The 23,812-nt window shown below is 56.4% G+C and overlaps 1 protein-coding gene and 1 long non-coding RNA gene across 6 annotated transcripts in view; one reads left to right on the top strand and one right to left on the bottom strand.

Annotated features, from left to right (window-relative positions):
• The window catches only part of PRKCD (protein kinase C delta), a 29,025-nt gene extending 5,610 nt beyond the window's left edge, over positions 1–23,415 (top strand). Inside the window, exons 1-18 of one of the 5 annotated variants that reach the window (XM_070577083.1) lie at positions 7,686–7,705; positions 11,014–11,147; positions 12,259–12,458; positions 13,787–13,847; positions 14,019–14,181; positions 14,282–14,313; positions 15,453–15,538; positions 15,804–15,933; positions 16,670–16,770; positions 17,413–17,593; positions 17,733–17,830; positions 17,985–18,158; positions 18,446–18,537; positions 19,115–19,177; positions 20,207–20,345; positions 20,524–20,712; positions 21,305–21,433; positions 22,912–23,415. In XM_070577083.1, the coding sequence (XP_070433184.1) occupies positions 7,686–7,705; positions 11,014–11,147; positions 12,259–12,458; positions 13,787–13,847; positions 14,019–14,181; positions 14,282–14,313; positions 15,453–15,538; positions 15,804–15,933; positions 16,670–16,770; positions 17,413–17,593; positions 17,733–17,830; positions 17,985–18,158; positions 18,446–18,537; positions 19,115–19,177; positions 20,207–20,345; positions 20,524–20,712; positions 21,305–21,433; positions 22,912–23,070 (2,151 nt within the window). In that variant the 3' untranslated portion in view covers positions 23,071–23,415. Of the gene's footprint in view, positions 1–7,685; positions 7,706–11,013; positions 11,148–12,258; positions 12,459–13,649; positions 13,848–13,941; positions 14,182–14,281; positions 14,314–15,452; positions 15,539–15,803; positions 15,934–16,669; positions 16,771–17,412; positions 17,594–17,732; positions 17,831–17,984; positions 18,159–18,445; positions 18,538–19,114; positions 19,178–20,206; positions 20,346–20,523; positions 20,713–21,304; positions 21,434–22,911 lie in introns of those variants that run through there. The other 4 variants (XM_070577085.1, XM_070577084.1, XM_070577087.1 and 1 more) reach the window with 4 other exon arrangements.
• LOC139076153 (uncharacterized) lies at positions 10,182–11,592 on the bottom strand. Its single transcript, XR_011527451.1, has 2 exons — positions 11,480–11,592; positions 10,182–10,463 (listed from the first exon to the last, which is right to left on the bottom strand). It is a non-coding gene; the product is annotated as an uncharacterized lncRNA (long non-coding RNA).
• Positions 23,416–23,812: the final 397 nt, after the last annotated feature.

Here is a 23,812-nt window from a genome sequence, read left to right as displayed (position 1 = left end):
TTCTCCGTCTGTGGCTTGCCCCACCCTGGCCTTGCCTGCGAGGGGAGCAGTGTCTGGCCAGTGGATTAGGCCAACTGACCAGGCTTTCTGCTGCCAGGGCGGGCCAGGCCTTGATGGAGGCTCAGGAAGAGGGGTCGGGGGCTGAGGCCATGAAGTCCTCTATAGCCCCAGCTCCTCCCTTGCTCCAAGCCTGTAAGCCTCTCAGAGTGTTAGCAGCTCCAGTTAGCATTAGGCAGCTCCAAGCAGCTGTATGAATGAACCTTGGCAGGTGGCTTTGATGCCTAGTGCCTCAGTTTCCCCCTCTGACAACTGAGATAATGATGGCATCCACCTTTATGGGGTTGTGCTGGAAACAACAGATAATATATACAAAGTAGCTAGCACCCTGCCTGGCACATTGTTAGTGTTTAAGGAGTAGAAACTGTAGTTATGTAAAGCACTTAGCATCCGGTTCATGGAAACTGTTCAAAAAACAGCAAGTGGTACTGATGATGGGGTTTTTATTGTCTGATGGCCTGGGCACTGGCCCAGTGTCACAGGGCCAGGTGGCTACAGAGCCTGGCTAAGAAACCAGGTCTCTGGCCGCCTCAACCCCCTTGATTCAGCCTCCAGCAGCAATGCTGTGGGGTGGGGAGGGTTCCGTGGGTTCAGTAGATTCCATGTCCTCCGAGGAAAGGAGCTCCTGGGTACAGCAGCTGTGCCGACTCAGTGGCCAGCCCCCTCTTGCTCTTCTCCCCCTCACTCCCTTTCAAAGGGAGGAAAATAGATCTCATGACAAATGAATACAGGGAAGGGAAAGTCAGGCTGCAGCTGCCTGCTGCCCCTCAGGCGTCCCCCAGGCTCCCTCCCCAACTCTGGGCCCCTGCAGGACAGTGGGCTTGGAGAAGCTGAGGGTGGTGATGAGTGGGTAGATGGAGAGTGCTCCTGCCAGCCTGCCTGCCCTTCAGACCCCTGGAGTCAGTGTTTGGGCTGGGGAAGGAGGTGGACATCTGGGGCAGGTGGAGGCTAGAGGAGTGGGGTAGCTAGGAATGCCCCCATCCACACATCTATCCTTGACTCATGGCAGCTGGTGGCAGGGACCTACCTATACCAGGGACATGCGGAAAGCCAGGGAGGGCTGGGTTGAGCTTTGGCCTCCACTACCCAGGGCTAAGAGTCTGGGTGCCCGGGTGTTGGATGGTAATGCTGGTGGTGTAGTAGACAGGGGCCAGGAGGCTGGAGCGCTGGAGCCTGGCGGGGGCCTGTGCTAGGAGAGTGAGCGAGGGCATCCTGAAGGTTTAGGAGCAAGACCTCTGCAGGCATCTGACAGACCTGGTCCAAATCCTCGCTTGATGTTTACTGGCTGTGTACTCTTGAGCCAGGGACTAGACTGCTCGGAGCCCCAGTTGCCTCATCCATGAAATGGGCAGATCAGGGAGTGTCCCTCTGAGACCTGAATGATAAGAAGGAGGTTTCAGGAGAAGGGGCAGGAAGATGGAAGGAACTTGGCTGTTCAGGGAACCTAAAGGGGTCACTGTGGCTGGTGCAGAGGAGTGAGGAGAGGGCAGCGATTGGGGAGGGCAGTGAGGTAATGGGGGCAGATTGGGTGGGGCAGGCCAGGGCGAGGAGCCTGGGCTTATCAGAGGGGAAATGGGAAATACTGGGAGCTTGGGCAGGGGGTGATGAGATCTGCTTTACTGACTTAAAGGACCCTTCAAGTCTCTGGGGCAAGGGGCCTGTGGGGGCCAGAGCAGAGGATGGAGAACAGTGAGAAGGCAGTGCAGAGCCTGGGGAAGGTGATGGTACCGGGATGGGTGCAGTGGTGGAGAGAAGAGAGGACTTCAGGTTAGACTGCAGAGGCAGAAATGATGGTGTTGCTGTGTGGGGAGGAAGGGAACGATGACAACGACCCCCGGGTGTCTGACCTGAGCATCTGGGCAAGCACTGGCGCTGTTAGGAGATGTGGGAATATCGGTAGGCCTGTTCTGGACCTGTCTGAGCCCCTCTAGAGTGTGATGAGGTTGGAGAGGCAGGTGGGTCCACGAGCCTGGAGTTCAGGAGGGTCTGGCTGGGAGTGGAGACCTGAGAGTCAAGAGGTAGCATGTACAACCCGGACTGGGGAGGGGAGGGTTCAGCAAGTCTTTGGAGGGGAAGTCTGAGAGGCCCTGGGTACAGGGCCGGCATGACTGTCCCTCGAAGGTCCTTGCCAAGGTGCCCAGGAGGGCAGGCTTGTGGTGGCTGAGCCGCTGTTTTCACAACAGCCCCGGAAGCTTTGGATCATGTCTGTGGCCGTGTTGGGTAAACAGGAGCAATGGAGCAGCTGGTCGCCAAGGCCCAAAGCTGAATCAGATGTCAGCTTGGTGTGAACTGTGGGTGCTCAGGGCTGGTGGGGGTGAGAGGGAGATAGGATGAGGATTGTAGGGTCTTCCAGTATCAGGGCTGGAGAAAGCTTAGAGGTCTCCATTGTCAAGACAGAGACTGAGGCCCTGAGAGGGACAGCTAGCCTGGGGTCTGCTGATGGACTCAGGCTGCCTTAGCCCTGCCTAGCTTCTTCCTAGAGCAGCAGGCCAGAGCAGGGCACTGCAGGGCTGGGTGGCATGAGAAAGCCCATTTACCCACTGATCCAAGGAAATTTGGAAGCCCCTACAGTTGCTGAGGACAGCTGGAAAGGGAGGTTAGCCCAGGTGGGGAGAGGGCCAGGTATGAGAATGACAGTGGTGATAAGGATGATGGTGACAGCTGCCTCTGTGCCAGGTCCTGCACTCAGCACAACCTCCTAGGCAGGGCAAGATCATTCCCTTTACAGATGAAGATGCTAGAGCGCCTTGGCCAAGTTCATAGGGCACTCAGGGCAGACCAGATCTAACTAGACCTGTCCAGCACACACCCAGGCCCCCACTCTTCAGTTCCTCTGTTCACTGCCCACTGTGGGATGGCACACTGTTGTCCTGCCTCTCTCCAGCTTTTTCGTGATCCTTAAAGTGGGAGGCATCATCTGGGCCTTCTTACCTTGTGGGGATGGAGCTCAAAAGCCTTAGGTGTCCATCTTGCCTTCTGCCAAACACAAAGATTATTGTTGTCGATCAGGATAATCATGGGAACTCTGGGAGGAGGCCTCTGTGGATGCACAGAGGGGAGGGCTGAGGCATGGACTTGGGCCCATCTCTGTGGGGGCTAGTGGAGGAGCCATTCCCACCCCCAGGCACATGCCCTCACCCTACTGGAGGCCAGATGGGTAGTTCCGGGGCTAGAATTGGAGGTCCGTCCTCGCCCACCCCCGCTAGGGGCTGCCCCATTGGCTTTGTGGCTTTGGGTGAATTGCTCCACCTTTCTGTCAGTTTCTGCACGATGAGTCTGGAGCTCAGTGGAGGTCATGTGTGGGGTGCCCGGCACGGCCATCCCACCCGCGCAGGTGCAAGCCCTCCCCTCCTCCTGTACACCAAGCCTGTGACTGCCACCTGTGAGCCTGGGCCTTATGTTCAGCCTCCACAAACTTCCCCTCAGACAGATGGGCGGGGGTGGGGGGGCCTGCCCAGTGATGAGCCTGACTGGCCCACTCCTTCCTTTGCACACTTTGGACTTTGCTCTGGGACAGGAGGGTCTTTCTCCGCTCCCCTCAGTGGGAAGGCCCAGCCTGCCTGACACTCAGCTGCCCTCCCCTGCCCCAGCCACTGTGCCCCAAGGGCTGCGGTAGACAAAGCTACATTTGGACTTTCCTGGTGTCAGACCCTAGTCAGTCATGTATGGGTCCATCGGGCTTGTGTGTTTATCTCTGTGCCCATGTGTACATTATGTGCTTGTGGCACCTGTGTGTATGTGGGTCTCTCTGCTAGTGAATACACGAGGGTGTTAATTCCTGTGTGGTCTGTGTGGGCCTGGATGTCTGTCAACATGTGAGAGCCAGTGAGTTGGGGTATGTTTCTCAGCGTGTGTGTCACTGAGTTGTCTTGGGAGTGTGTGTATATTCCTGTGGCTACAACTGTCTGTGTATGCGTGTCTAACTGCAAACAGGGCTCCCCATGTGTAGCTGTGTGTTTAGGTTGGTGGGTGTGCCCGTGTGCACACACTCACTTGGTTGTTCTGGGAGAGGCCCTGATGTACCCCCCACCCTGGCTCCTCACAGAGGCCCCTTGTCTTCAGTCCTGCCATGAAGGGGCCTTTGTTCCTCCCTCGGGGGTACCTGGTGCCCTCCCTCTGGCTGAGCCCAAGACTTCCCCAATCCTAGGGCTAGCTGAATTACCCGAGGCCTGTGCCTGGTGTGGGCTATGCCCCCAAGGAGGTCCTACCTCACCTGTGCTGGCAGGGTGGGTGTGAGCCAATGCCAGCCAGGTTCCCAAGTCCTGCCCCTCAGAGCCTTCCAGACCCTCTGGCTGGGTGAGCCAGTGGCAGCCCTGCACATCTCTCAGATTGAGGCCTTCCCTGATGCCCCAGCCAACAGGCCTCTCCATCCCCCATTCTACCCCAACGCCTCTCACTCCCTTCCTTCCGCTTACAGCCTGAACGCTCATGGTGTTCTCTTCCTCTGTAATTACATATTTATGTGACTGTCCCCCACCAGGCTGTGAGTTCCATGAGTCTAGTGTGTCTTGTCACTGTGGTGCCTACTGACTGGGCCTGAGGAGGGCTGGGGGTGACCTGGGGCCAGGCTGGGCCTTGGGGACTGACAGCCCCCACCCCATCACATGCAGAATCATGTTGCCACATGCGTGTGTCTTCCTGGGAGGAGGCCTCATGTCTTTCATTGGTTCTTAGAGTATGACCACCCCTTTTGCAATTGCAAAAGATTCTGTCATGCTGCCTGGACTTCCCCTGTGATTCCCATCAGATTCCAGTGGGCTGGGCCAGCCTGGCAGTGGGACTTTTGAATGTCCCCGGGACAGTCACACGTGCTGCCAGGGCTGAGAAGGCTGAGCTGGAGGCGGGGACAGTGTCCAGACAACAGACCCAGGTCCTCGGCATGAGAGGGATCCAAACACCTGCACAGGGTGCCTGTTGGGGCACATGGGGCGGGTGAGCAGCTAGCTTCCTGGGGAGTGGGGAAGGATCCCCCAGGGCTGGCCTTTAGAACTATCTGGAAGGATAGGTAGGAATTCAGGAGAACATTCTGGCTGAGGGAACAGCATATGCAAAAACAGTGGAGCTTGAAAATGGGGCCCCGTTTTCACAGAGTAGCCAGAGGTGAGATTGGGGGTGGAGCTCAGGCCAGGGCTTGCTCAAGGGCAGTGGGAGCAAGGAGGTTCCAAGCTGTGGGGAGAGTGGATGGGGAGGGGTAGGTAGTGGTGACAGATGGGAGGGGAGGCTAGGGAGGGGGAGGAGCGGCTCAGGCAGTAGTTGGTCAGTGTGGGGTGAGGGAAGGGGTGAGAAGGAGCCCTGGCCGGAGTGAAGTGCTGGTACTGGGGAGGAACAGGTGTGGGGAGCATCCGTCCTCTGGGACTTGGCCGTGACCTGAGACCACAGCTGGTCCTCCTCCCAGGACAGAGCTGGGCACATGGGGGCTGGAGCACAGGCCCTGGTGGAGGGAGGAGCCTTGGAAGGGTCTTGCTAGCCCTTCCCCTCCCCCATCTTCTGCTCTTCTTGCTGAGCCCATTTCCTGAGTTGTGAAACCCCTGTGGCCTCCTCGACTTGCTTCCGTCTGGGAAGTCTGGGGAGGCCAGCCTCCCAGCCAAGCTGCTACCCGCCTGCTTGCCTGCCCAACCCGGCAGCTCCGCCACACCCGGCCCCCTTGCCCTGTTGCAGCTCTGCCAGAGCCAGCCCTGCTCCCTTCTGCAGATCACACTGCCTCTCACTCTCCTTCCTGCCCACTGCCTGGGCCTCGTGTGTCCTCTTCCCTCCTTCATTCATCCCTCAAGGCCAGTGTGGGCTGGACCTTGGCAGGATCCAGGCAGAGTCTGTGTCCCTAGGAGGGCCTAGACTGACACCACTCCCACTTTGCTTTGCTGCCACCGCCACCTAGTCTTGACAGGCAGCAGGTGGTGCCTTCTATGGGCAGGCGGCAGGGGCCGGCCTCAAGGCAGGGTTGCATGGGAGGGGGCATCCCCCACTCCTCAGTGGTCTGTTCCAGGGAGCCAGACCCCAGGCCACCAGGGGCTTCAGCCGATCTCTACTCACGCTTGCTTTGCTTGATCTTAGCCTGCCACTTCTTGTTTCTCTGGCAGACTTTCTATGGGAGCCTCCCTCCACCTTTGCACACTCTCCCCAAGAGCCTGGCCAAGACCTGTCTTCTTGGGCCCCACTGTGCTCCTCTATCCAGTGGGCGTCACCCTGTGGCCTGTGAGGGAGAATCAAATGGCAGGGAAGGGCTGGGGTGGAGGGGACCCTCACTACAGGACTTTGTCCTTGGAGTCCCCCTCTGTACAAGGAGGAGATGGGCATGTCAGTCTCAGAAGGCCCATCTCTTGGAGATATCTTGGTTTGATGGGTTTTCACCTCTAACAAAATTGTTATCAAATAAATTACATGTGATTATTGTCTAAAAATTAGAAACTGCGTTCCTGTTCCTGATGGCACCCCTCGAGTCATGTCCCCCACCCTGCCCCCTTTGCTGGAATACTCTCACGCCCACACGTGGATATACAACATGCACACTTGTCCTCTGTGCCCCGGGAGCTCTGAACAGCACGGTCACTCTGGTCTCCTTGGGGTCAGCTTTGCCTACTGCCCCAGACTAGCTGGGAGCAAGTTTCCATTGCCCCGGAGAAGGTGACCTGCCTGCTCTGGCCTGACCCAGCACTACCTGTCCTTACCTGTGGGCTGCTGGTCTAGGGCAGGGTAGGGAGCAGGGCCAGTGGGCCCTCATCCTCCGGGGCTGGGATCCAGTATGGCCAAGCCTCCCCCAGCTCTTGAGAACTGGAGGCTGGCCCAACCGCCTGGGGCAGGAGAGAAGGCAGCAGTTCAGGGTCTGTACCACCCTCCTTGTACGGAAGGGGAGGGGTGTCCTCAAGGTCAGGCCTACGACCAGCCTGGAGGGGGTTGGTGGATAGACTCTGGTCAAGCACAGGTGCCTGTCTCCTGGTGCCGTCACCCCTCTGCTCCTTTTCTCTGTCCATGAGTGTGTCTCTTTGTGCTGTTCCTGGCGCATTTATTTCTCTCTACCTCTGCCCTCTCTTTCCCTTCATCTCTTCTTCCTGACGTGGCATACTGGAAAGAATATGGGCTGCAACATCAGGCAGGCCTCAATTCAAATCCTTCTCCTACCACTTACTGGCTTTGTGATCTTGGATGAGTCACTTAGCCTCTCTGAGCCTGTTTTTTCATCAGTAAAATACCCACCTCTGGGATTTGCACAGGGATAAGGTGAGCGAATGCCGTTACAAGGCTAATCTGGTACATGTTGGCCTCGGAGAAGGAGGACCCTTCTTGTAAGGCACTGAGATTGACACCCGGACGCTTTGACGCCGAGTCTGGTGTTCTCTGCTTCATAGGACTGCCTCCACTGTGGGCTGGAGGAGCAGGAAAGTAGAGATGAGGAGCCCACAGGCAGCCAGGAAAGGCCTGGCTGGTCTCAGCTGGCTCCAAGGAGCTGGTCCCCAGAGAGGCCTGTGTGGGGTCCAGCGCCTGCCATCTCCCTAGCCTGGCAGGGTGGCAATGAGGCTGAGCCAGTGCCCTTCCTTTGGGGCCTATGGGCCTGGGCTGATTTGCATGAGGGCTATAAATAGTTGGCACACCTTGCTTTTGTGCCGTTACTTCGCTCCCTGGCCTTCCCACCAATGTTCAGACACTCTGCAAGGTAGGTGGGTGACTCTGGCTCCCCTGTGCAGGGGGGCACCTGGGGTACAGGGTCCTAGGACCTCTCTCAGGGTCACATGGTGATGGAAGAAGATGCCAGCTCATGGTGTCTGTCTCCCTCCTGGTGTCCATACAGTGCAAGTGGGTTGAAGGAGGCGGTAGACCCTGGCCAGGGTGCATACTCTAGTTTTACTCCTAGAGAGCTGGGGTTAGGTGGCCTAACCCCACCTAACCCACGCGGCCCACAGGTACCCCTCCTCACAGCGCTGTGGCCTGGCTGTGCAGGTTTGGGGACGGGCCTGCTGTGGTTGTGGTTTTCCCTCCGGTGGCTTCCGACTAACTGTGAGCACAGCTGCCCTGAGTGTGACTATAGAGAGCTTCAGGGCAGGCCTGATGGGCAGCCTGTGGGGCTGGGCTTGGCCTCACCCTCTCAGAAGTTCTCTGACCCGTCTCCTCCACACAGCTCTGGGGCAGTCTCCACGGCCAGCTCCTGCTGGGCGACCTGGAGGTAGGGGAGGTCATGGAGCCCAAGGGCCATCTGGACTGGGCCCCAAAGGGAGGCGGTGGGGAGGAGGAGCTGGTCAGCAGGTGTTTGGCGCACCCACTGCTCCAGGACGGGCAGCTCTATGTTCCTGGAGAGTTGGTTTTCCTCTCTGGGAAGTGGGATCAGTTATCAAGACTGTTCCCAGGCTGCTGGGGGCGGGCAGAATGGATGCGGTGGGGGATATGAGTATACTTTGTAATCTGTGAAGGGAGGTGCACAGGTGAGAGATGGGTGCTGCAGCAAGAGGCGTGATAATGGTAACAGGACCCCACCCCAAGCCCTGTGGCGATGATGTTGGCTTTCGTCCTACACAAGTTCTCGTCACAACCCTGAACCAAGGGACCATTTCTCATCTGGAAGATAGGAGTGACTGAGACTCAGAGAGGCCAAGTGATTTGCACAGAGTCCCACATCCAAGGCAGTGTTGGTGTCAGGGTCTTGCATCCAGGCAGTTTGACTATCGTTTTGCCACCTGGGCTTGCCCTGACCCCCTCTTCCCCAGGAGCCCAGCCCCCTGTAGCACAACTGCTCCTCCTTTGTCCCTGCCCACCTGCCCACTCAACTCTCATCCTCTGAGACACTCAGAAACTGTCATTGCCCTCCCAGGGGCTCAAGGTTATCCAGTTGGGAAGCATGAGGCTGAGCCATGTCTGCTGGGGTCAGGCCCTGGAATGTGGACGCAGACGTGTGGTGAGTGTGTGCTGTGCAAGGTCCCTGCCAACCATTTTGTACCCCCAGGCCAGGCAGGGGGGCAGGAAGGGCATGATGATGGCTTTTTTGTCTGGGGGTTTGGGACACTCAGCCAGACTCCTACATACGTTCCCAGCCACTCCTACGCAGTTCGCTCTTCACTTCAACCTTAACTGAGTGCCCACCACATGCCACCCACTCAGACATCCTCACAGGTACACACATTTCCACAGCTGTGCAGTCACACCCACACGCACCCTCACACACTCATGCATGCTCCCGCCCAGGGAGGAGCCAGCAGCAGCCCACGGCTGGCTGTCTCTCCCTGCCTACCAAGAGATCATGGCAGCTGGCCTGGCTGGACTCAGGCTGAAGGCTTTGGGGCCCGGGCTTAGGCGTGAGCTCGCACACCCACACTACTCCCTCTGTGTAGGAGGCAGGCCCAGGCCGGGGACATGGTGGGGTCTGCCCTGCCTGGTCCCTCCCCTCTACTCTGGCTGCTAGCCTCAGAGCACTGGCCAGTACACTGGGCTGGGCCGCAGGCTGAGGTCAGTGTTTCCTGTGAGCTCATCTGGGCTGGGAGCTCCAGGCAGACCTGGCTGCTGCTCAGGCTGCCTTGTGGAGGAGCTGGAGGGAGCTGTCCCAGGAGCAGGGTGGCTGTTGCGTGTGTGCACGTACATGTGTGAGGGTAGGGGTGCGTGTTTGAGTCTGCCTCTATGCTGGCTTCTGTTCAGGGTGGAGTGAGTATGCCTATATGTATACAGTTGAAGCACGTTTGCGGAGCACCCTCAGGTGTGGGGTCTAGACCCAGAGCCAGTGTCTGTGTAGGTGTATGAGTGTGCATGCATGGGTTTGCACATGTGAGCATCCTCTACCAATGGCAACCCGAGAAGACCCTCAGGGTCACCTCCTGTAGTGACCCTTGATTTGAGGAACAGCAAGGAATGGGGAATTGTGGGGCTGGCCTGTGTGGTTTAAAGAGCACAGTCATGGGGCCGGCCCGGTGGCACAGGTGTTAAGTTCGCATGTTCCGCTTCTCGGCGGCCTGGGGTTCGCTGGTTCGGATGCCGGGTGCGGCCATGGCACCGCTTGGCAAAAGCCATGCTGTGGTAGGTGTCCCGGATGTAAAGTAGAAGAAGATGGCCATGGATGTTATCTCAGGGCCGATCTTCCTCAGCAAAAAGAGGAGGATTGGTAGTAGTTAGCTCAGGGCTAATCTTCCTCAAAAAAAAAAAAGAGCACAGTCAGTATTATATTATATTCAACATTAAAATAGGTTTATGTTTGGAAAAAATAAGTTTGAGGGTGCAGGCAGCCTTCCATGTAGGGAAGAGGCACCTGGCCCAGAGGGGCTCGGGTTCAGAAGGTTCAGCACTGATGTGGGTGGGGCCTTTCACGGTCCTGGCCCCTCAACGAAGTGGGTGCTTCATTAGTGGAATCCCAGCTTTAGGTTCTGGCTCAGCCTCAGGGTTTCAGTTGCCCCATCTGAAGAGTAGGGGTGGTCATCTTGGCCCCACTTGTCTGCCTGGGTAATTATGAGCAAAAACCAAACTTTGAAAACCAAGAAGGGCCGCAGGGGGCAGGGAAGGAGGGTACCGCCTGTCCATCTTGGCCGACGCTGAGGAGCTGAGCCCAGCACACGCTACATACCTGCACATAGTAGTGCGCAGCCATTGGGAGTTGAAGGAGGCATCAAATGACTGCCCAGATGAATGACTCAGGGTCGCAGACTCAAATGCCTCTGGGTTTGAGGTGGGTTTTGGAGAGGTGTGAAGAGGGGGCCCTGGTCTGGAGTAGATGGCAGGGGTGCCTGACAAAAGGGGCAGCCATCCCAGGGCCAGCCAGCTATTGCCCAGCGGGCACATTCTCCAGCCTTACCAGGGATGCCACAAATCAGACTTACATAAAACTTCTCAATTTTAACGTTGGCAACTAGGACTAGGGTATTTTAAGCACCATGTGGGCCAAACTCAATGCTGTGAGAGCCCTGGGGGGAGTCGGTACCCAAGCACCTCCCATGGCTGTCCCTACTGGTCCTGCCATGCTGCCGGACCTCATCCTTTCTGTCTACACAGCCCCACTGCAGGCCCCAACATGGCGCCGTTCCTGCGCATTGCCTTCAACTCCTACGAGCTGGGCTCCCTGCAGGCTGAGGATGAGGCAAGCCAACCCTTCTGTGCCGTGAAGATGAAGGAGGCGCTCAGCACAGGTAGGGCTGGAGGCTGGACCCTGGAGAGGTGGCAGCAGCCAGTGGGGCTGGGAATCGGGCCCAGCAGGAGGCACTCAAGGGGCTGTGCCTTCTTCCCCTGGAACTTCTGAGGGACCCTTCTCTTCCTCATCCCCATCTCCCTGCCCAACCCAGCTGTGGATGCAGGACAACAGAGGCCACCTTAGTGTCTATAGTGCCTCTAGCACTGGCTACAGGGAGCCCACTCTGGGACTCTGGGCTTCTGGCTCCTCCCCCGTTGGTTGTTCCACCCAACAATTTCCACGTGCACACTGTGGTGGCCACTGAGGACACTGCCATGCTCTAGGGCTCACCTGGCCCTGCCCCCATGGGGCTCACAGTCCGGTGAGGGAGCCAGACAACGAGTCCTGTGATAGGGAAGTCCAAAGGAGGCACCATCTTAGGCTGGGGTCAGGGAGGTCTTCCTGAAAGAGGCAAACATCTTATGCCATTCCTTCTTGCTTCTGCCCTCACCTGGTGAACCCTTGGCTCACCCCTTAGGTCTCAGCTGAGCTGTCCCTTCCTCTAGGAAGCCTTCCCTGACCCTTTGGCTGGGGAAGGCCACCTGACCATGGGCAGGTCTAGAACCACCGGCCTTGCCCTCTCACAGCCATGATTTAATGTTCACTTGAGGGATGAACTGGTTCATGTCTCCACCCGGGACTGGGGCTCTAGGAGGACAGGCACCAAGTGTACTTTTCTCTCTGCTGTGTTCCTCGCCTCCAGTCCCTTGGGGGCGTCGGGGAGCTCAGCGTGTGTTCACTGAGTGCATGCGTAAGGGAAGGTGACATCTAAGTGGGTCTGAAGGAAGAGGGTCACAGGAAGAGGGAACAGCAGGAGCAAAGGCCTGGAGGTGGGACCTAGCAGGACGCTCTACAGGAGCTGCCGGCAGTTCTCTGTTGTGAGTGAGACGAGGCTGGGGAGGTAAGCAGAGCACAGTTGTGAAGGCCAATGAGTGGAGACTTGGTCCAAGGACACTGGGAAGCTGCGGCGGGCCCTTGGGGAGAGAGAGCAGGCACATTCTCTCAGGGCTAGAGGCTCTGGGAGGGACAGAGGGGCCCTAGCCTGCCGTGCCTGCCTGGCCCCATTGCAGACCGTGGGAAGACGCTGGTGCAGAAGAAGCCCACCATGTATCCTGAGTGGAAGTCGACGTTCGATGCCCACATCTACGAGGGCCGCGTCATCCAGATTGTGCTGATGCGGGCCGCCGAGGAGCCGGTGTCCGAGGTGACCGTGGGCGTGTCAGTGCTGGCCGAGCGCTGCAAGAAGAACAATGGCAAGGCCGAGTTCTGGGTGAGGGGCATGTGGGCTGCGGTTGTGCGTACGTGTATGTGTGGGTGCGGTGAGCATGGCTGTGGGGCGCGGGGCCCTGCTCTGCCCACCGGCACAGCTCTGCAGCCCACGCAGCCTGGGTTCAAGTCCTAGCTCTGCAGTTTATCAAATCCCCAGCCTCTCTGAGCCTCTGTTTCCAAATCAGTAAAAGGAGAAGCTACGAAAAGACCCTGCCTCGGGGCCAGTTGTTCAGATGAAATGAGCCCTGGATGTAGAGAGCTTACTGGAACCGGGCTCATGGTAGGTGCTGGGGAGAGCCATCCTCGATACTGTGCCTGCATTTTTCCCTTTTAATTTTGTAAAGGCAGGGTATTCACATAGTAAAACTTTTCAGACTGTGTGTAAGGGGTGTCCCAGCCCCAACACCCAGCCAGGCCCCCTTCTCAGAGGCACCCGTTGTTCCCAGTTCTGTTTGGAATCTTCGCAGACATTCCAGGCCCAGGCAGGCAGTGGGGACAACAGTTATGATCCTCAACAGTGAGGAGGGGGGAGAAGGGGAAAGCTGATGGCCTGCCACTCACCTGCCGAAACCAGGACTCTGCACACGTATGTGGCTGTGTGTCCCTCGAGGCTGCAGGATGCCAGCGCTGGCATCTTCTGTCCCCCGGGGTGACATGTGGGCTCCTGCAGCCACGATGTCCTCACTGGAAAAGACCCTGTGACCATGGGGGACTCTGGTCAGCCTCCACCGATGGGTGGAGGGGCTGGGCCAAGAGAGCAGTTGACCCAGGGCTGTACCGCCCCTCGGCCAGTTAGGCAGAGACATGTGCTGTGCTCTCTGTCCACTACCTCAAGGGACAATGTCAGTCACTAGGCCTGGGGCCTGGAGGAGGTGAGAGTCCTGCCCTCAGAACCAGCCAGTCTATGTTGGACTGGACATGCAGAGCTCCCCACACAGACAGACAGAACCAGCATGGGTATATCAGTGTGCGTGTGTCTGTGTTTCTGCATGTGCAGGGGCACAGGGTGCCTCCGTTCTAAGATCCTTGTTAGGGGGGCAGCGGGGATGGGGGTGGGGAGTTTCCCTTCCCACTCTGTTCCCAGGCCGGGTGGCCAGGCTGGGTGTGGGCTGGATCCTTTCACTTCCCCAAATGTAATAATACCCCTGGGTGGGGAGTGAGGGGTAGGGGCGGGGCTCAGGGGTGGGGCCCTGCCCACACTGGGCAGACGGGTGTCCGGCTAGGCTGCCAGGGCTCCCTTGGCCTTGGGGGACCAACCATGGGGGCGGGTTCTGAGTCTGGCTTGGCCCAGGCCCGCCCTCATTGACCCCCTCATCCTCACCCCTGCAGCTGGACCTGCAACCCCAGGCCAAAGTATTGATGTCTGTGCAGTATTTCCTGGAAGACATAGGTAAGACGCTTCCTGCCTGGGCTGGGGATGGAGGTTCAGAGGCCAGAGCCAGGACAGAGGTTTAGGAAGCAGCCCTCATTGGTGATCTGTCCAGGGTCACCCTGGGAGGCACTGCAGGAGTGTTGCCCCTCCCAGGGGCTGGGGCTGATTCCACCGCTCCATGGCCCCCAGATTGCAAGCAGTCTGTTCGGGCTGAAGACGAGGCCAAGTTCCCAACAATGAACCGCCGTGGAGCCATCAAACAGGCCAAAATCCACTACATCAAGAACCATGAGTTTATCGCCACCTTCTTTAGGCAGCCCACCTTCTGTTCTGTGTGCAAAGACTTTGTCTGGTGAGGGCTGGCTGTGCCCACTGTGTGGGGGCGGGGGGCAGGGAGGGCCCCCCACCCAGTGCTGCCCTGCACTCACTCTGCCTGGGGATTTGCCTTTCAGGGGTCTCAACAAGCAAGGCTACAAATGCAGGCGTAAGTGTCCCCCACAGCCCAGTTTGTACGCACATGTGTGCACACGAGGCCTGCCAGTGCCTCGCGTGTTCACAGGAAGGCCTGTGTCCCTGTGTGGGACCGTGTATCTAGATGAGGGGTCTGTGTGCTTGAGTGTGTGCACATGAGATTTTCCACATCCGAGTGCATGTGTGTATGATGGTTCCGTCCTGAGAGCCGGAGCCGGCTTGCTCTGGCTCATGGAAAGCTAGTTGTGCATCTCCCTTCCCAACTCTGCATTCGGTGATATCACATTGATAGCCTGAAGTGGGCCCCAATGGAGTCTTTACACAAATCAGCCACTGCTACACATCAGGGCTCTTTTCCCCTAGAGAGGCTACTGGACCTTTATCAGCACACCCCCCGCTGCGTGTGTGCTTGTTAGATACGTGTGTCATCTGGGCACACACATGTGAGCATGCCTTTCTCCACGATGGTGCGTGCGTGAGGCAGTGTGGGCTGGTGCTTATGAGCGCATGCTCTGGAGCCAGACTGCCTGGGTTTGAATCCCAGCTCTACCACTTCCTAGTTGTAGGGCCTTAGGCAGTTACTTAACTTCTCTGTGCCTCAGTTTCCTCATCTATAAAATAGGGACAATAGAGTCATTGTGAAGATCGAATGGGATAAGCTATGTAAAGCTATACTTTGAGTGTGACTGGCACATGGTAGCATTCTGTGTAAGAAGCCTTGTCATTCTTACCCGTGCTGTGTATGTATGTCCAGGAGTCTGTTGGGGTGCATCTGTCGGTGTGCACGAATGTGAGAGGGAACTTAGGAGCTGTTTGCTGTCCTGGGGCAGAGAAGAGGGCGAGGGGGGCTCCCCTGCCTCCAGTCCTCTCACTGCACTACCCCTTGCCCCTCACTTTTGCCCCCCTGCCTGCCCACCAGGACTCCTGGAACCTTCCCTAATCAGTCTGTCCTCCCTGCCCATCCTCCTCAGGCCCCTCCTGTGAGGGCTGGCAGGAGGAGAGAAAAATCAAGCTCTGAGCCCGAGGCCTCTGGGGTGAGGGTGTGGGCGGTCAGGGAGAACGGTGGCTTTGTGTAGAGGGCTGGACTGGACCAGCAGGCGCCAGCTCAGACTCTGCCCCTCCTGGTGCCTCCTGGGCCTGTGCCTCCTCAAGAATGCAATGCTGCCATCCACAAGAAATGCATCGACAAGATCATCGGTCGGTGCACTGGCACCGCGGCCAACAGCCGGGACACCATAGTGAGGCTGGGCCCAGGGGAGGGCTCTGGGCTTCTGGGGGGCTTGGCTAGGTGGGAGGGATTTGGGTTCTCCTTACCCCTTTCCTGTGGGGCTCACCCTTCCTCCCCATTTTTCTTGGTCCTTCCTTGGACCTCTGGATTTCCCAGTCCCCAGTGGATGTCTCTTGGGCGTCCTGCCTTGCATGGGGTTGGGGGAGAGCTAGGGGATGAGGCAGGGGCTGAGCTGCCATCTGATCCTCGACCTTTGACCTCCCCCACTCCCACAGTTCCAGAAAGAACGTTTCAACATTGACATGCCGCACCGGTTCAAGGTTTACAACTACATGAGCCCCACCTTCTGTGACCATTGTGGCAGCCTGCTCTGGGGGCTGGTGAAGCAGGGATTAAAGTGTGAAGGTGCGTGCCCCCGAGCTCTGGGAGCTGGGCAAGGGGTGGGAGGGTGCTCCGAGCTGGTGCCTACTTACCTGGACCTCGTAAACGCCAGCTGACTAATGCTGCCTTTGCCCCCTCTCTTGGGGATTTCACATGGATGAGGCCTCGGTGAGCCCTCCCCACCGTCCTGACTGGTTCTACCATTTATCTGCTGTGTGACCACCGGACAGGTGGCCCTACCCCTCTGAGCTCAGTGTCCTCAAGTGTAAAATGAGGGTAAGAGTAGAGTAGGACCTAGAGAGATACTGAGGGGCCCGAGGGCAGAAGGTGCTCAGCCAAGGCCTGCTGCACACTAGCAGTCGCTCAGCAAAGGGTCCTCACCGACCCCTCCCCTGTCCCAGGCTTCACTGGTTAATGAGAAACAAGAGGCCCCTGGAGGAAAAGTGACTTGTCTCCATTGTCCCAGACATTCTTTGAAGGGTTCAGAATTAGGTCCTATATCTTCTGCTAAAATTTTTCTTCTTTAAATAAAAAATAAGGAAAGATTTGAAGTACTCATGATGGCTTTGGATACACTTTTTCTAAAGACAGGAAACCTAGCAGACCCCACCAAAGCCCTCCTTTCTCCTGCTCTCTCCTCCACCCCTCTCTGCCCTTGGCTGGGCCGGGGGCGAGGGGGACAATTCTCCTGGAGCCTGCTGGCTGCCTGCCTGGCCCGGCCTGGGCAGGGACCCTGATGGCCTGCTTCTCTCTCCCGCAGACTGTGGCATGAACGTGCACCATAAGTGCCAGAAGAAGGTGGCCAACCTCTGCGGCATCAACCAGAAGCTCTTGGCTGAGGCACTGAACCAAGTCAGCCAGGTGGGCAGGTGCCCTGGAAACTCTGGGCAGCGGGTGGCAGGGTCAGGGGACAGTCGGAGCTCACACCTAGTCCTGGGAAACTACAATGGGGGCTTTTATACCCAAGACTCCACTCCTGGAAGATGCGGTTCACGAACTAGGCAGCAGAAGGTGGCGGACTCGCTCTCCTGGGATATTAGTTACTGAAGCATTTCTGTATTGAGGGTGAACCTAGGGGACAAGATCGGAGCACTTTGAACTCAGAGCCTTTGTGTGTGTGTTTTGTGTGTGTGTTGGGTGTGGGTGAGGCTCGAGGGATGCCACAAAACTTTAAGGTAAAATTCTAGAATCAATCACCAATGAAAATAACACACAAATCTGTTGATTAAGTGGTTAGGAAGGTGGTGTCCGATTTATAAAACTCTTGTTAGCAATCAGTGCCTTCCAGACCACTGAGGTATCCCTGTGCCCTGGGAGTGTGTGTGTGTGTGTGCGCACATGCGTACGTGGGCACACCGCCTGGGGCTCTCAGGCTCTGCCCTTGCTGTTCGCCATTGGTATTGCGGATGGAGTTATGGATGGTTGGGGTCCCCCCTTTGGGCTGGAAGTCCTGAACATGGTATAACTGACCGTCTGGCCCCCTAACCTCCACCTCCCTTTCAGAGACCCACCCGGAAGTCGGAGTCTGGGCCTCCGGAGCATTTCGGGATCTACCAGAATTTTGAGAAGAAGCCAGGAGTCTCTGGAGATGATGCCCCAGGTGAAGCTAAGGCCCATTTCTCCCAGGAAAGCCCTATCTCCCCACAGGGGCTCAGGATGGAGCCTAGCCTCCCTCCACTGTCAAGTGAGACATGAAAGGAGGTACCACCCATGGGGAGGGAGCCCCTTCCTCTCTGAGGCCCCTTACCCCAGCCCACCCCTGGGCCCCAAGGAGGGCACTCGGCAGACAGAGGCCTGAGACTGAAGTGCTGTCTCTTGGGCAGACCACAGTACCTACGGCAAGATCTGGGAGGGCAGCAACAGATGCAACATTGAGAACTTCACCTTCCACAAGGTCCTGGGCAAAGGCAGCTTCGGGAAGGTGAGAGGCCACACGGCTCTGGGGAAGCCCTGGGGACCCGGGCCCGGGAGCCCAGGGGCACCTCCTTCCCCCTCTACCCGCTTCCTCCTGGTTGGGTCCTGCCCTGGTCTTTGGCCCGGCCCTTTCCTGCTCAGCAGTCCCGCCCACCCATCAGGTGCTGCTTGCAGAGCTGAAGGGCAAAAAGGAGTTCTTCGCCATCAAGGCCCTCAAGAAGGATGTGGTTCTGATTGATGATGACGTGGAGTGTACCATGGTGGAGAAGCGGGTGTTGGCGCTCGCCTGGGAGAATCCCTTTCTCACCCACCTCTTATGTACATTCCAGACCAAGGTGCCCAGCCCTCCCTCTGTCATTGCCCCTGTGGCCACAGCCTCCCTTAGCCCCCCAGGCCAGGCCACGTCTCTCACTCAGGCAAGGCCTGGTCTTCCTCCTCTGACCACTTAAGGCAGGGCTGTGTCCCCGTCCTCAGACTTCCCAGGGCAGGGCCATCCTCCTCTCCTCATGTCCCCAGGGCACAGTGGTCCCCTGCTTCCTCTTGGGGCTTGCCCCCAGCGGCCCTCAATGAAGGAGCCTCTCGCTGGTTCCTATGCCTCTGTTTACCACCCTCCCCACCCTAGGACCACCTGTTCTTCGTGATGGAGTTCCTCAACGGGGGAGACCTGATGTACCACATCCAGGATAAAGGCCGCTTTGAACTCTACCGTGCCACGTACGCAAGGGCCCTGTGGGGGAAAGAGCCCACTGCCAGTCTGCCCGCCATCCCTTCGACCCTGTCCCCAAAGAAGCCAGCCTGGGCTAGAGCTGGGGTTGGAGAGATCTGGGGTAGCCGAGGCCGTCCCCACTGTGTGGGAAGCCATGGGCAACTGGTGAGCTCTAGCTGAGAGCATAGCACAGACATGCCGAGTCCTGTCCCCTCCTTGGGCCTCGGCCAGGACAGCCTCATAGATGATGATCCTACACAACACAGGACTCTGGTGTGTGGCCCCCAAACTATCACGCACCGCTCAAACTCTGTGTGTGTCTGTGTACACACATGTATGTCTGTATAAATACATACACTCTTATGACAGAGGGTTAGCTTATTTGGAGCTTTCCTTCATAATTTTCTTGTCTACATTGTCTGCCAGCCCTCACTTGCCTGAAACAAGATGTGCTTGATCAGCCCGAAGTTGTCCATGGAGTTATTTTCAGCATTTCCTGCCCTGGGGGTGGGGATGAGGGCCTGGGGAGAACCAGGGTCTGGTCTCGGAAATCCCAGAACACTTTGTCTTGCTCTCTCTCTTCAGGTTTTATGCAGCTGAGATAATCTGTGGACTACAGTTTCTACACAACAAGGGGATCATTTACAGGTGTGGGCTTGGGGCATTGGGGTTTTTAGGATGAGAAACTCTATCCCGTTATACCCCCTGAAATGCTCTGAGTGGGACCTGCTCAGCCCAGCTACAGCCCTATCCCTACTTGGAGTCAGTCCTTAGTTAGGTATCTGCATAAACTCCTACTCCATTGCTAGAATTCCTTGTGGCCCCTCAGCCTAGCCTGGCACAGCTCCAGGGACTGGGAACTCACTGCCCATACTCGGCACCATTGGCGGGAGTGCAGCCCTGACTGGGACAGTGTCTCCTTTCCTTGGATCCATCAGTCTCACTCTGAAGTCCCATCTGAGCAGTCTAAGCTTCCACCAATAGGGACTGGTTCCGTAAATTCTCAAGAAATGGCATTCCCATCCTACAGTGGATTACTATGCACCCATCAAAAAGGCTGAGGCTGTGCTCTGTGTGCTGATGTGGGATGATGCCAAGATGTGTTGTCAAGTGAAAAAGCAATCCGTGCAACAGTGTGTATTGAATTAATATTGGTTCAGGTTTTAAAACCTGGGGGTGAGATGTATATTGTAACGTGCTTGTCCGTGCCCAGACTCGTCTAGGGAGGGCCTAGGTGAAGGTTAGTGGAAGATGGACTGTGTGCTGTTTGCTCCTTTTTAGTACTTGTCACCATGTGCCATGTACTATCTACTCCAACAACTAACTGCATAAAGATAGCCATGGTCCCTGCCCTTGTGGAGTCAGACAAACCTAAGCCCAGGGCCACTTCCACTGCTGACCAGCTAGGTAACCCTGGGCAAGTGACATCACCTCTCTGAGCCTCGCTTTTTGCTTCCGGAAATGGGATGATGTGTCCAGCATGTAGCACACAGTAGGTGGCTTGCAAGAAGCACCTGCTTTGGCATCTTTTCCCTTCTGCTTTCTGTTCTCTTCTTCATTCTCTGGTCCCCTTGGGGAGAGTCCTAGGCTTACAGGGCTGAAAATGGGGACATGGAAGCTGGTGGGGAGGAGGGCACTTGGCCCCTGCCCACTTCCTTTCCTATCTCCTCCCCTCAGGGACCTCAAGCTGGACAATGTGATGCTGGACCAGGATGGCCACATCAAGATTGCCGACTTTGGGATGTGCAAGGAGAACATATTCGGGGAGAAACAGGCCAGCACCTTCTGCGGCACCCCTGACTATATCGCCCCCGAGGTGAGTGGGCACCCTCCCGGCCACAAGCGCAGACAGACACCTTGTCTCAACAGAGTGGGGCTGGGAGGCCTTCCCAAGGACAGCAGTGTCCAAGCCAAAGGCAGGAGGGGGAGGAGGTCCAGGCAGGGCTCATGCTCAGGAGACCCTCTCAGCTCCTGCTCTTCTTCTCTTACTCCAGATCCTGCAGGGCCTGAAGTACTCGTTCTCCGTGGACTGGTGGTCCTTTGGAGTCCTTCTCTATGAGATGCTCATTGGTCAGTCCCCCTTCCACGGTGACGATGAGGATGAACTCTTCGAGTCCATCCGTATGGACACACCACATTATCCCCGCTGGATCACCAAGGAGTCCAAGGACATTCTGGAGAAGGTGGGAGACCCTGGGCTAGGCTGGCTGGGGCAGGGGCCAGCAGACATGGGGTCATGGGAATGCTGGGAGCCGCCTGTCTCTGAAGGGCAGCCTCCTGATGCTCTATCCTAACGCATTGAGGGGGATCGCTCTCTCATCACATTCCCTGGAACTCCTATTTGAGGGCCTTGAATTGACTCAGCCTGGTAGGTGATGACAAGCTGAGGGTCAGGAGACAGGCAGATCTGAGACAAAACTCTGAATCTGTCTCCTTATCTGCACAATGGCGATTATGAGAGAGCCTGCCTCACAGAGTTTTTAGGAAGAGAACATAAATGTGTGATGCTCAGGTCTGTGCCAGGCAGAGAACAGGCACTCACTGAACAGCCTCTGCTTTTGCTTGAGAGTCTTGGCACTCCCAGGCCACACCTGTTGTCCCTGGGAGACCTGGGAGCACAGCAGGCCAGAGAGGCTCCCCTCCACCCCAGAGGCCCCAGGCCACACCGCTGGGCTGGGCCAGGCCTGCCTGAGCCCCCCGGACTGCTTGGGGTTTGCTGAGGCTCTGGTCCCCCACAGCCCTCTGGTGCTAACTGGGGCCCCTGCTGGGTTGCAGCTGCTTGAAAGGGATCCAACCAAGAGGCTGGGAGTGACAGGGAACATCAAAGCCCACTCCTTCTTCAAGACCATCAACTGGACGCTGCTGGAGAAACGTGCGGTGGAGCCGCCCTTCAAGCCCAAAGTGGTATGTGATCCCACTCAGGTGGGGGCCACCCACTCAATGTTGCCCCCTGCTGCCTTCTGGGGTGGGCATCTCCTCCTTTGCCCTGCCTCTCTCTCACATCATTTGTGTGCTTTCTCCCTCTCCCCTCTTCAGCAAACCTGCTTCCCTGACCTCCCCGGCACATTCATTCACAACCTCTACTCTTGTATTCTCATCATCTCTCTCCTTACTTAGTCATTCAACAAACATTGGGAACTGTGGCACCAGCCATCCTTTAACATACATTCTTTAACACTCGTTGTATGCAGGGGACTATGCTTTGGGAATCAGAGTTAAGGCCTCCCTCTCCCCTTCCCTCCCTCCCTCCCTCCCTCCCTCCAATCCGTTTTCCAGTAAATATTAGGAATGCTGAGTGCCTGCTGGGTGTGGAGCGCTGTGCTGGGCTGCAACATGGGAGGCCCGGTCCCAGAGCTGGAGGGGCCCTGGCTCCACAGAAAGATAAGAACCTTGCACACTGATGATCATTTTTGATATAAGACAACCATATGAGAGATGTCACAAGGCCACACATGATCAGTGGTTGTTGGGAGGGTCTGTCAGCAGGAACCCAGGATGCAGAGAATGGGGTGGGTCCAAGAAGTGGGACGTGGGAGGGCTGGGGACACTGAGCCAGGCAGAGGGCAGCTGGGAGTCAGCACCCAGAGACATGTCAGGAAATGGGCCCAAGGCTGCTCTCCTCTGCCAGTTTTCGAAAGAAGCCAGATACTTGGATTTTTATGTGAAATTGCCCAATTTAAAAATAATTGGCTTAAATTCCATTAAAATCCAGTGCTAGTCAAAGTGATCGTACCTGCCAGCTCAGTTTGGCCTAAAGACCACCAGCTTCAGCACTCTCTCTATTACTATTTCACTATATCCTCAGAAGCAGAGAGTTGGCAAACTTTTCCTGTGAACAGCCTGATAGTAGATATTTTAGGCTTTGCCGGCTGGATGGTCTCAAAGCAGCCATAGACAATATGTTGATGAGTGGGTGTGGTATGTCAATAAAACTTTATTTGTGGACACTGAAATTTGAATTTCATTTAATTTTCACATGTTGTGAAATATTATTCTCTGTTTGACTTTTTTCCTAAACACTTAAAAATGTAAAAGCCATTCTTAGCTTGTGGGTCCTACAAAAATGGGTGGCGGGCAGGGTTTGGCCCATGGGCTGTAGTTTGCCAGAACTCTGCTCAGGACGATACCTACCTTTCCTCAGCAGGCCCAGGGTCCTCTGCTGCCTTCCCTCATTCCCTTGGGGAAACAGCATCTGCCTTCCAGCCGGAGCTCCACTCAGGCTGTTGGGAGAGACACTCTCTTCTGTTCTTAATAAGGACAGCTCGGCCTGGCCCAGCCCAACGGGGATTCTGAGGTGTTGGGAAGCGGTCCCTGGAAACTTGGGGACCTTCGGAAGGCTGCCCCTTGGGTCCCACTCATGTTCTCCTGCCCTCTGCCTGCAGAAGTCCCCTGGAGACTACAGCAACTTCGACCAGGAGTTCCTGAACGAGAAGCCACGCCTCTCCTACAGCGACAAGAACCTCATTGACTCCATGGACCAAGCAGCCTTTGCTGGCTTCTCCTTCGTGAACCCCAAATTTGAGAGGCTCCTGGAAAAGTGAGGTTCCCAGACATGCCGCCCAACCCATCCCAGCCAGGGAGCCTGGGTCAGCCAGCATGGTCTGCCCACCCAGCCCAGACAGAGCAGGCTGGGGCCACCCCTTCCTCGGCACCTGTCAGCCGCCCACCATAAGCAACAGTGTGATTGTTGTGATTTCTGCTGCTGCCCTCTTATCGTCCCCAGGAGGGTCCTTGGCTCCTGCCTGGCTGGGCTCTTATGGTACTTCCTCTGTGAACTGTGTGTGAATTTGCCTTTCCTCTGCCCTCAGAGGGAAATTGTAAATCCTGTGTTTTGTTACTTGAATGTAGTTATCTATTGAAAAAAATATATTATATATATATATATATATATATATGCACATATATATATATAATAGGCTGTATATATTGCTCAGTAGAGAAAAAAACATATGGGGGACTAGTGATGTGTTGATCTTTTAAAATATATATATATATATATTTTATATATATATATATATATATATATGACCAAAAGAAAAAAGGAGCACAAGCTGTTTAAACAACCAGGTTCTTTTATTTGTGTGTCTAAATAAACACCGAATGGTACTGACCTGGCTGTTGGGACATGTTTGTCCCTGGAAGCTGGTGGCCCCTGCTCGCACTTCTGGCAGCTCTGTCCTGGGAGCTAACGAAGCTGTTAGCTGCAGATGCAGACTCTGGGGCTTTCATGCAAATGTGTTTGTATTTATGGGTTTCCTCTGGCTCTAGGGCCCTGGGCCTAAA

The sequence above is a fragment of the Equus przewalskii genome, chromosome 15, assembly GCF_037783145.1.
Source record: "Equus przewalskii isolate Varuska chromosome 15, EquPr2, whole genome shotgun sequence".
Classification (NCBI taxonomy): Eukaryota; Metazoa; Chordata; class Mammalia; order Perissodactyla; family Equidae; genus Equus; species Equus przewalskii.
Note: the sequence above shows the minus strand (reverse complement) of the source record. Positions and strands in the feature narration are given on the sequence as shown.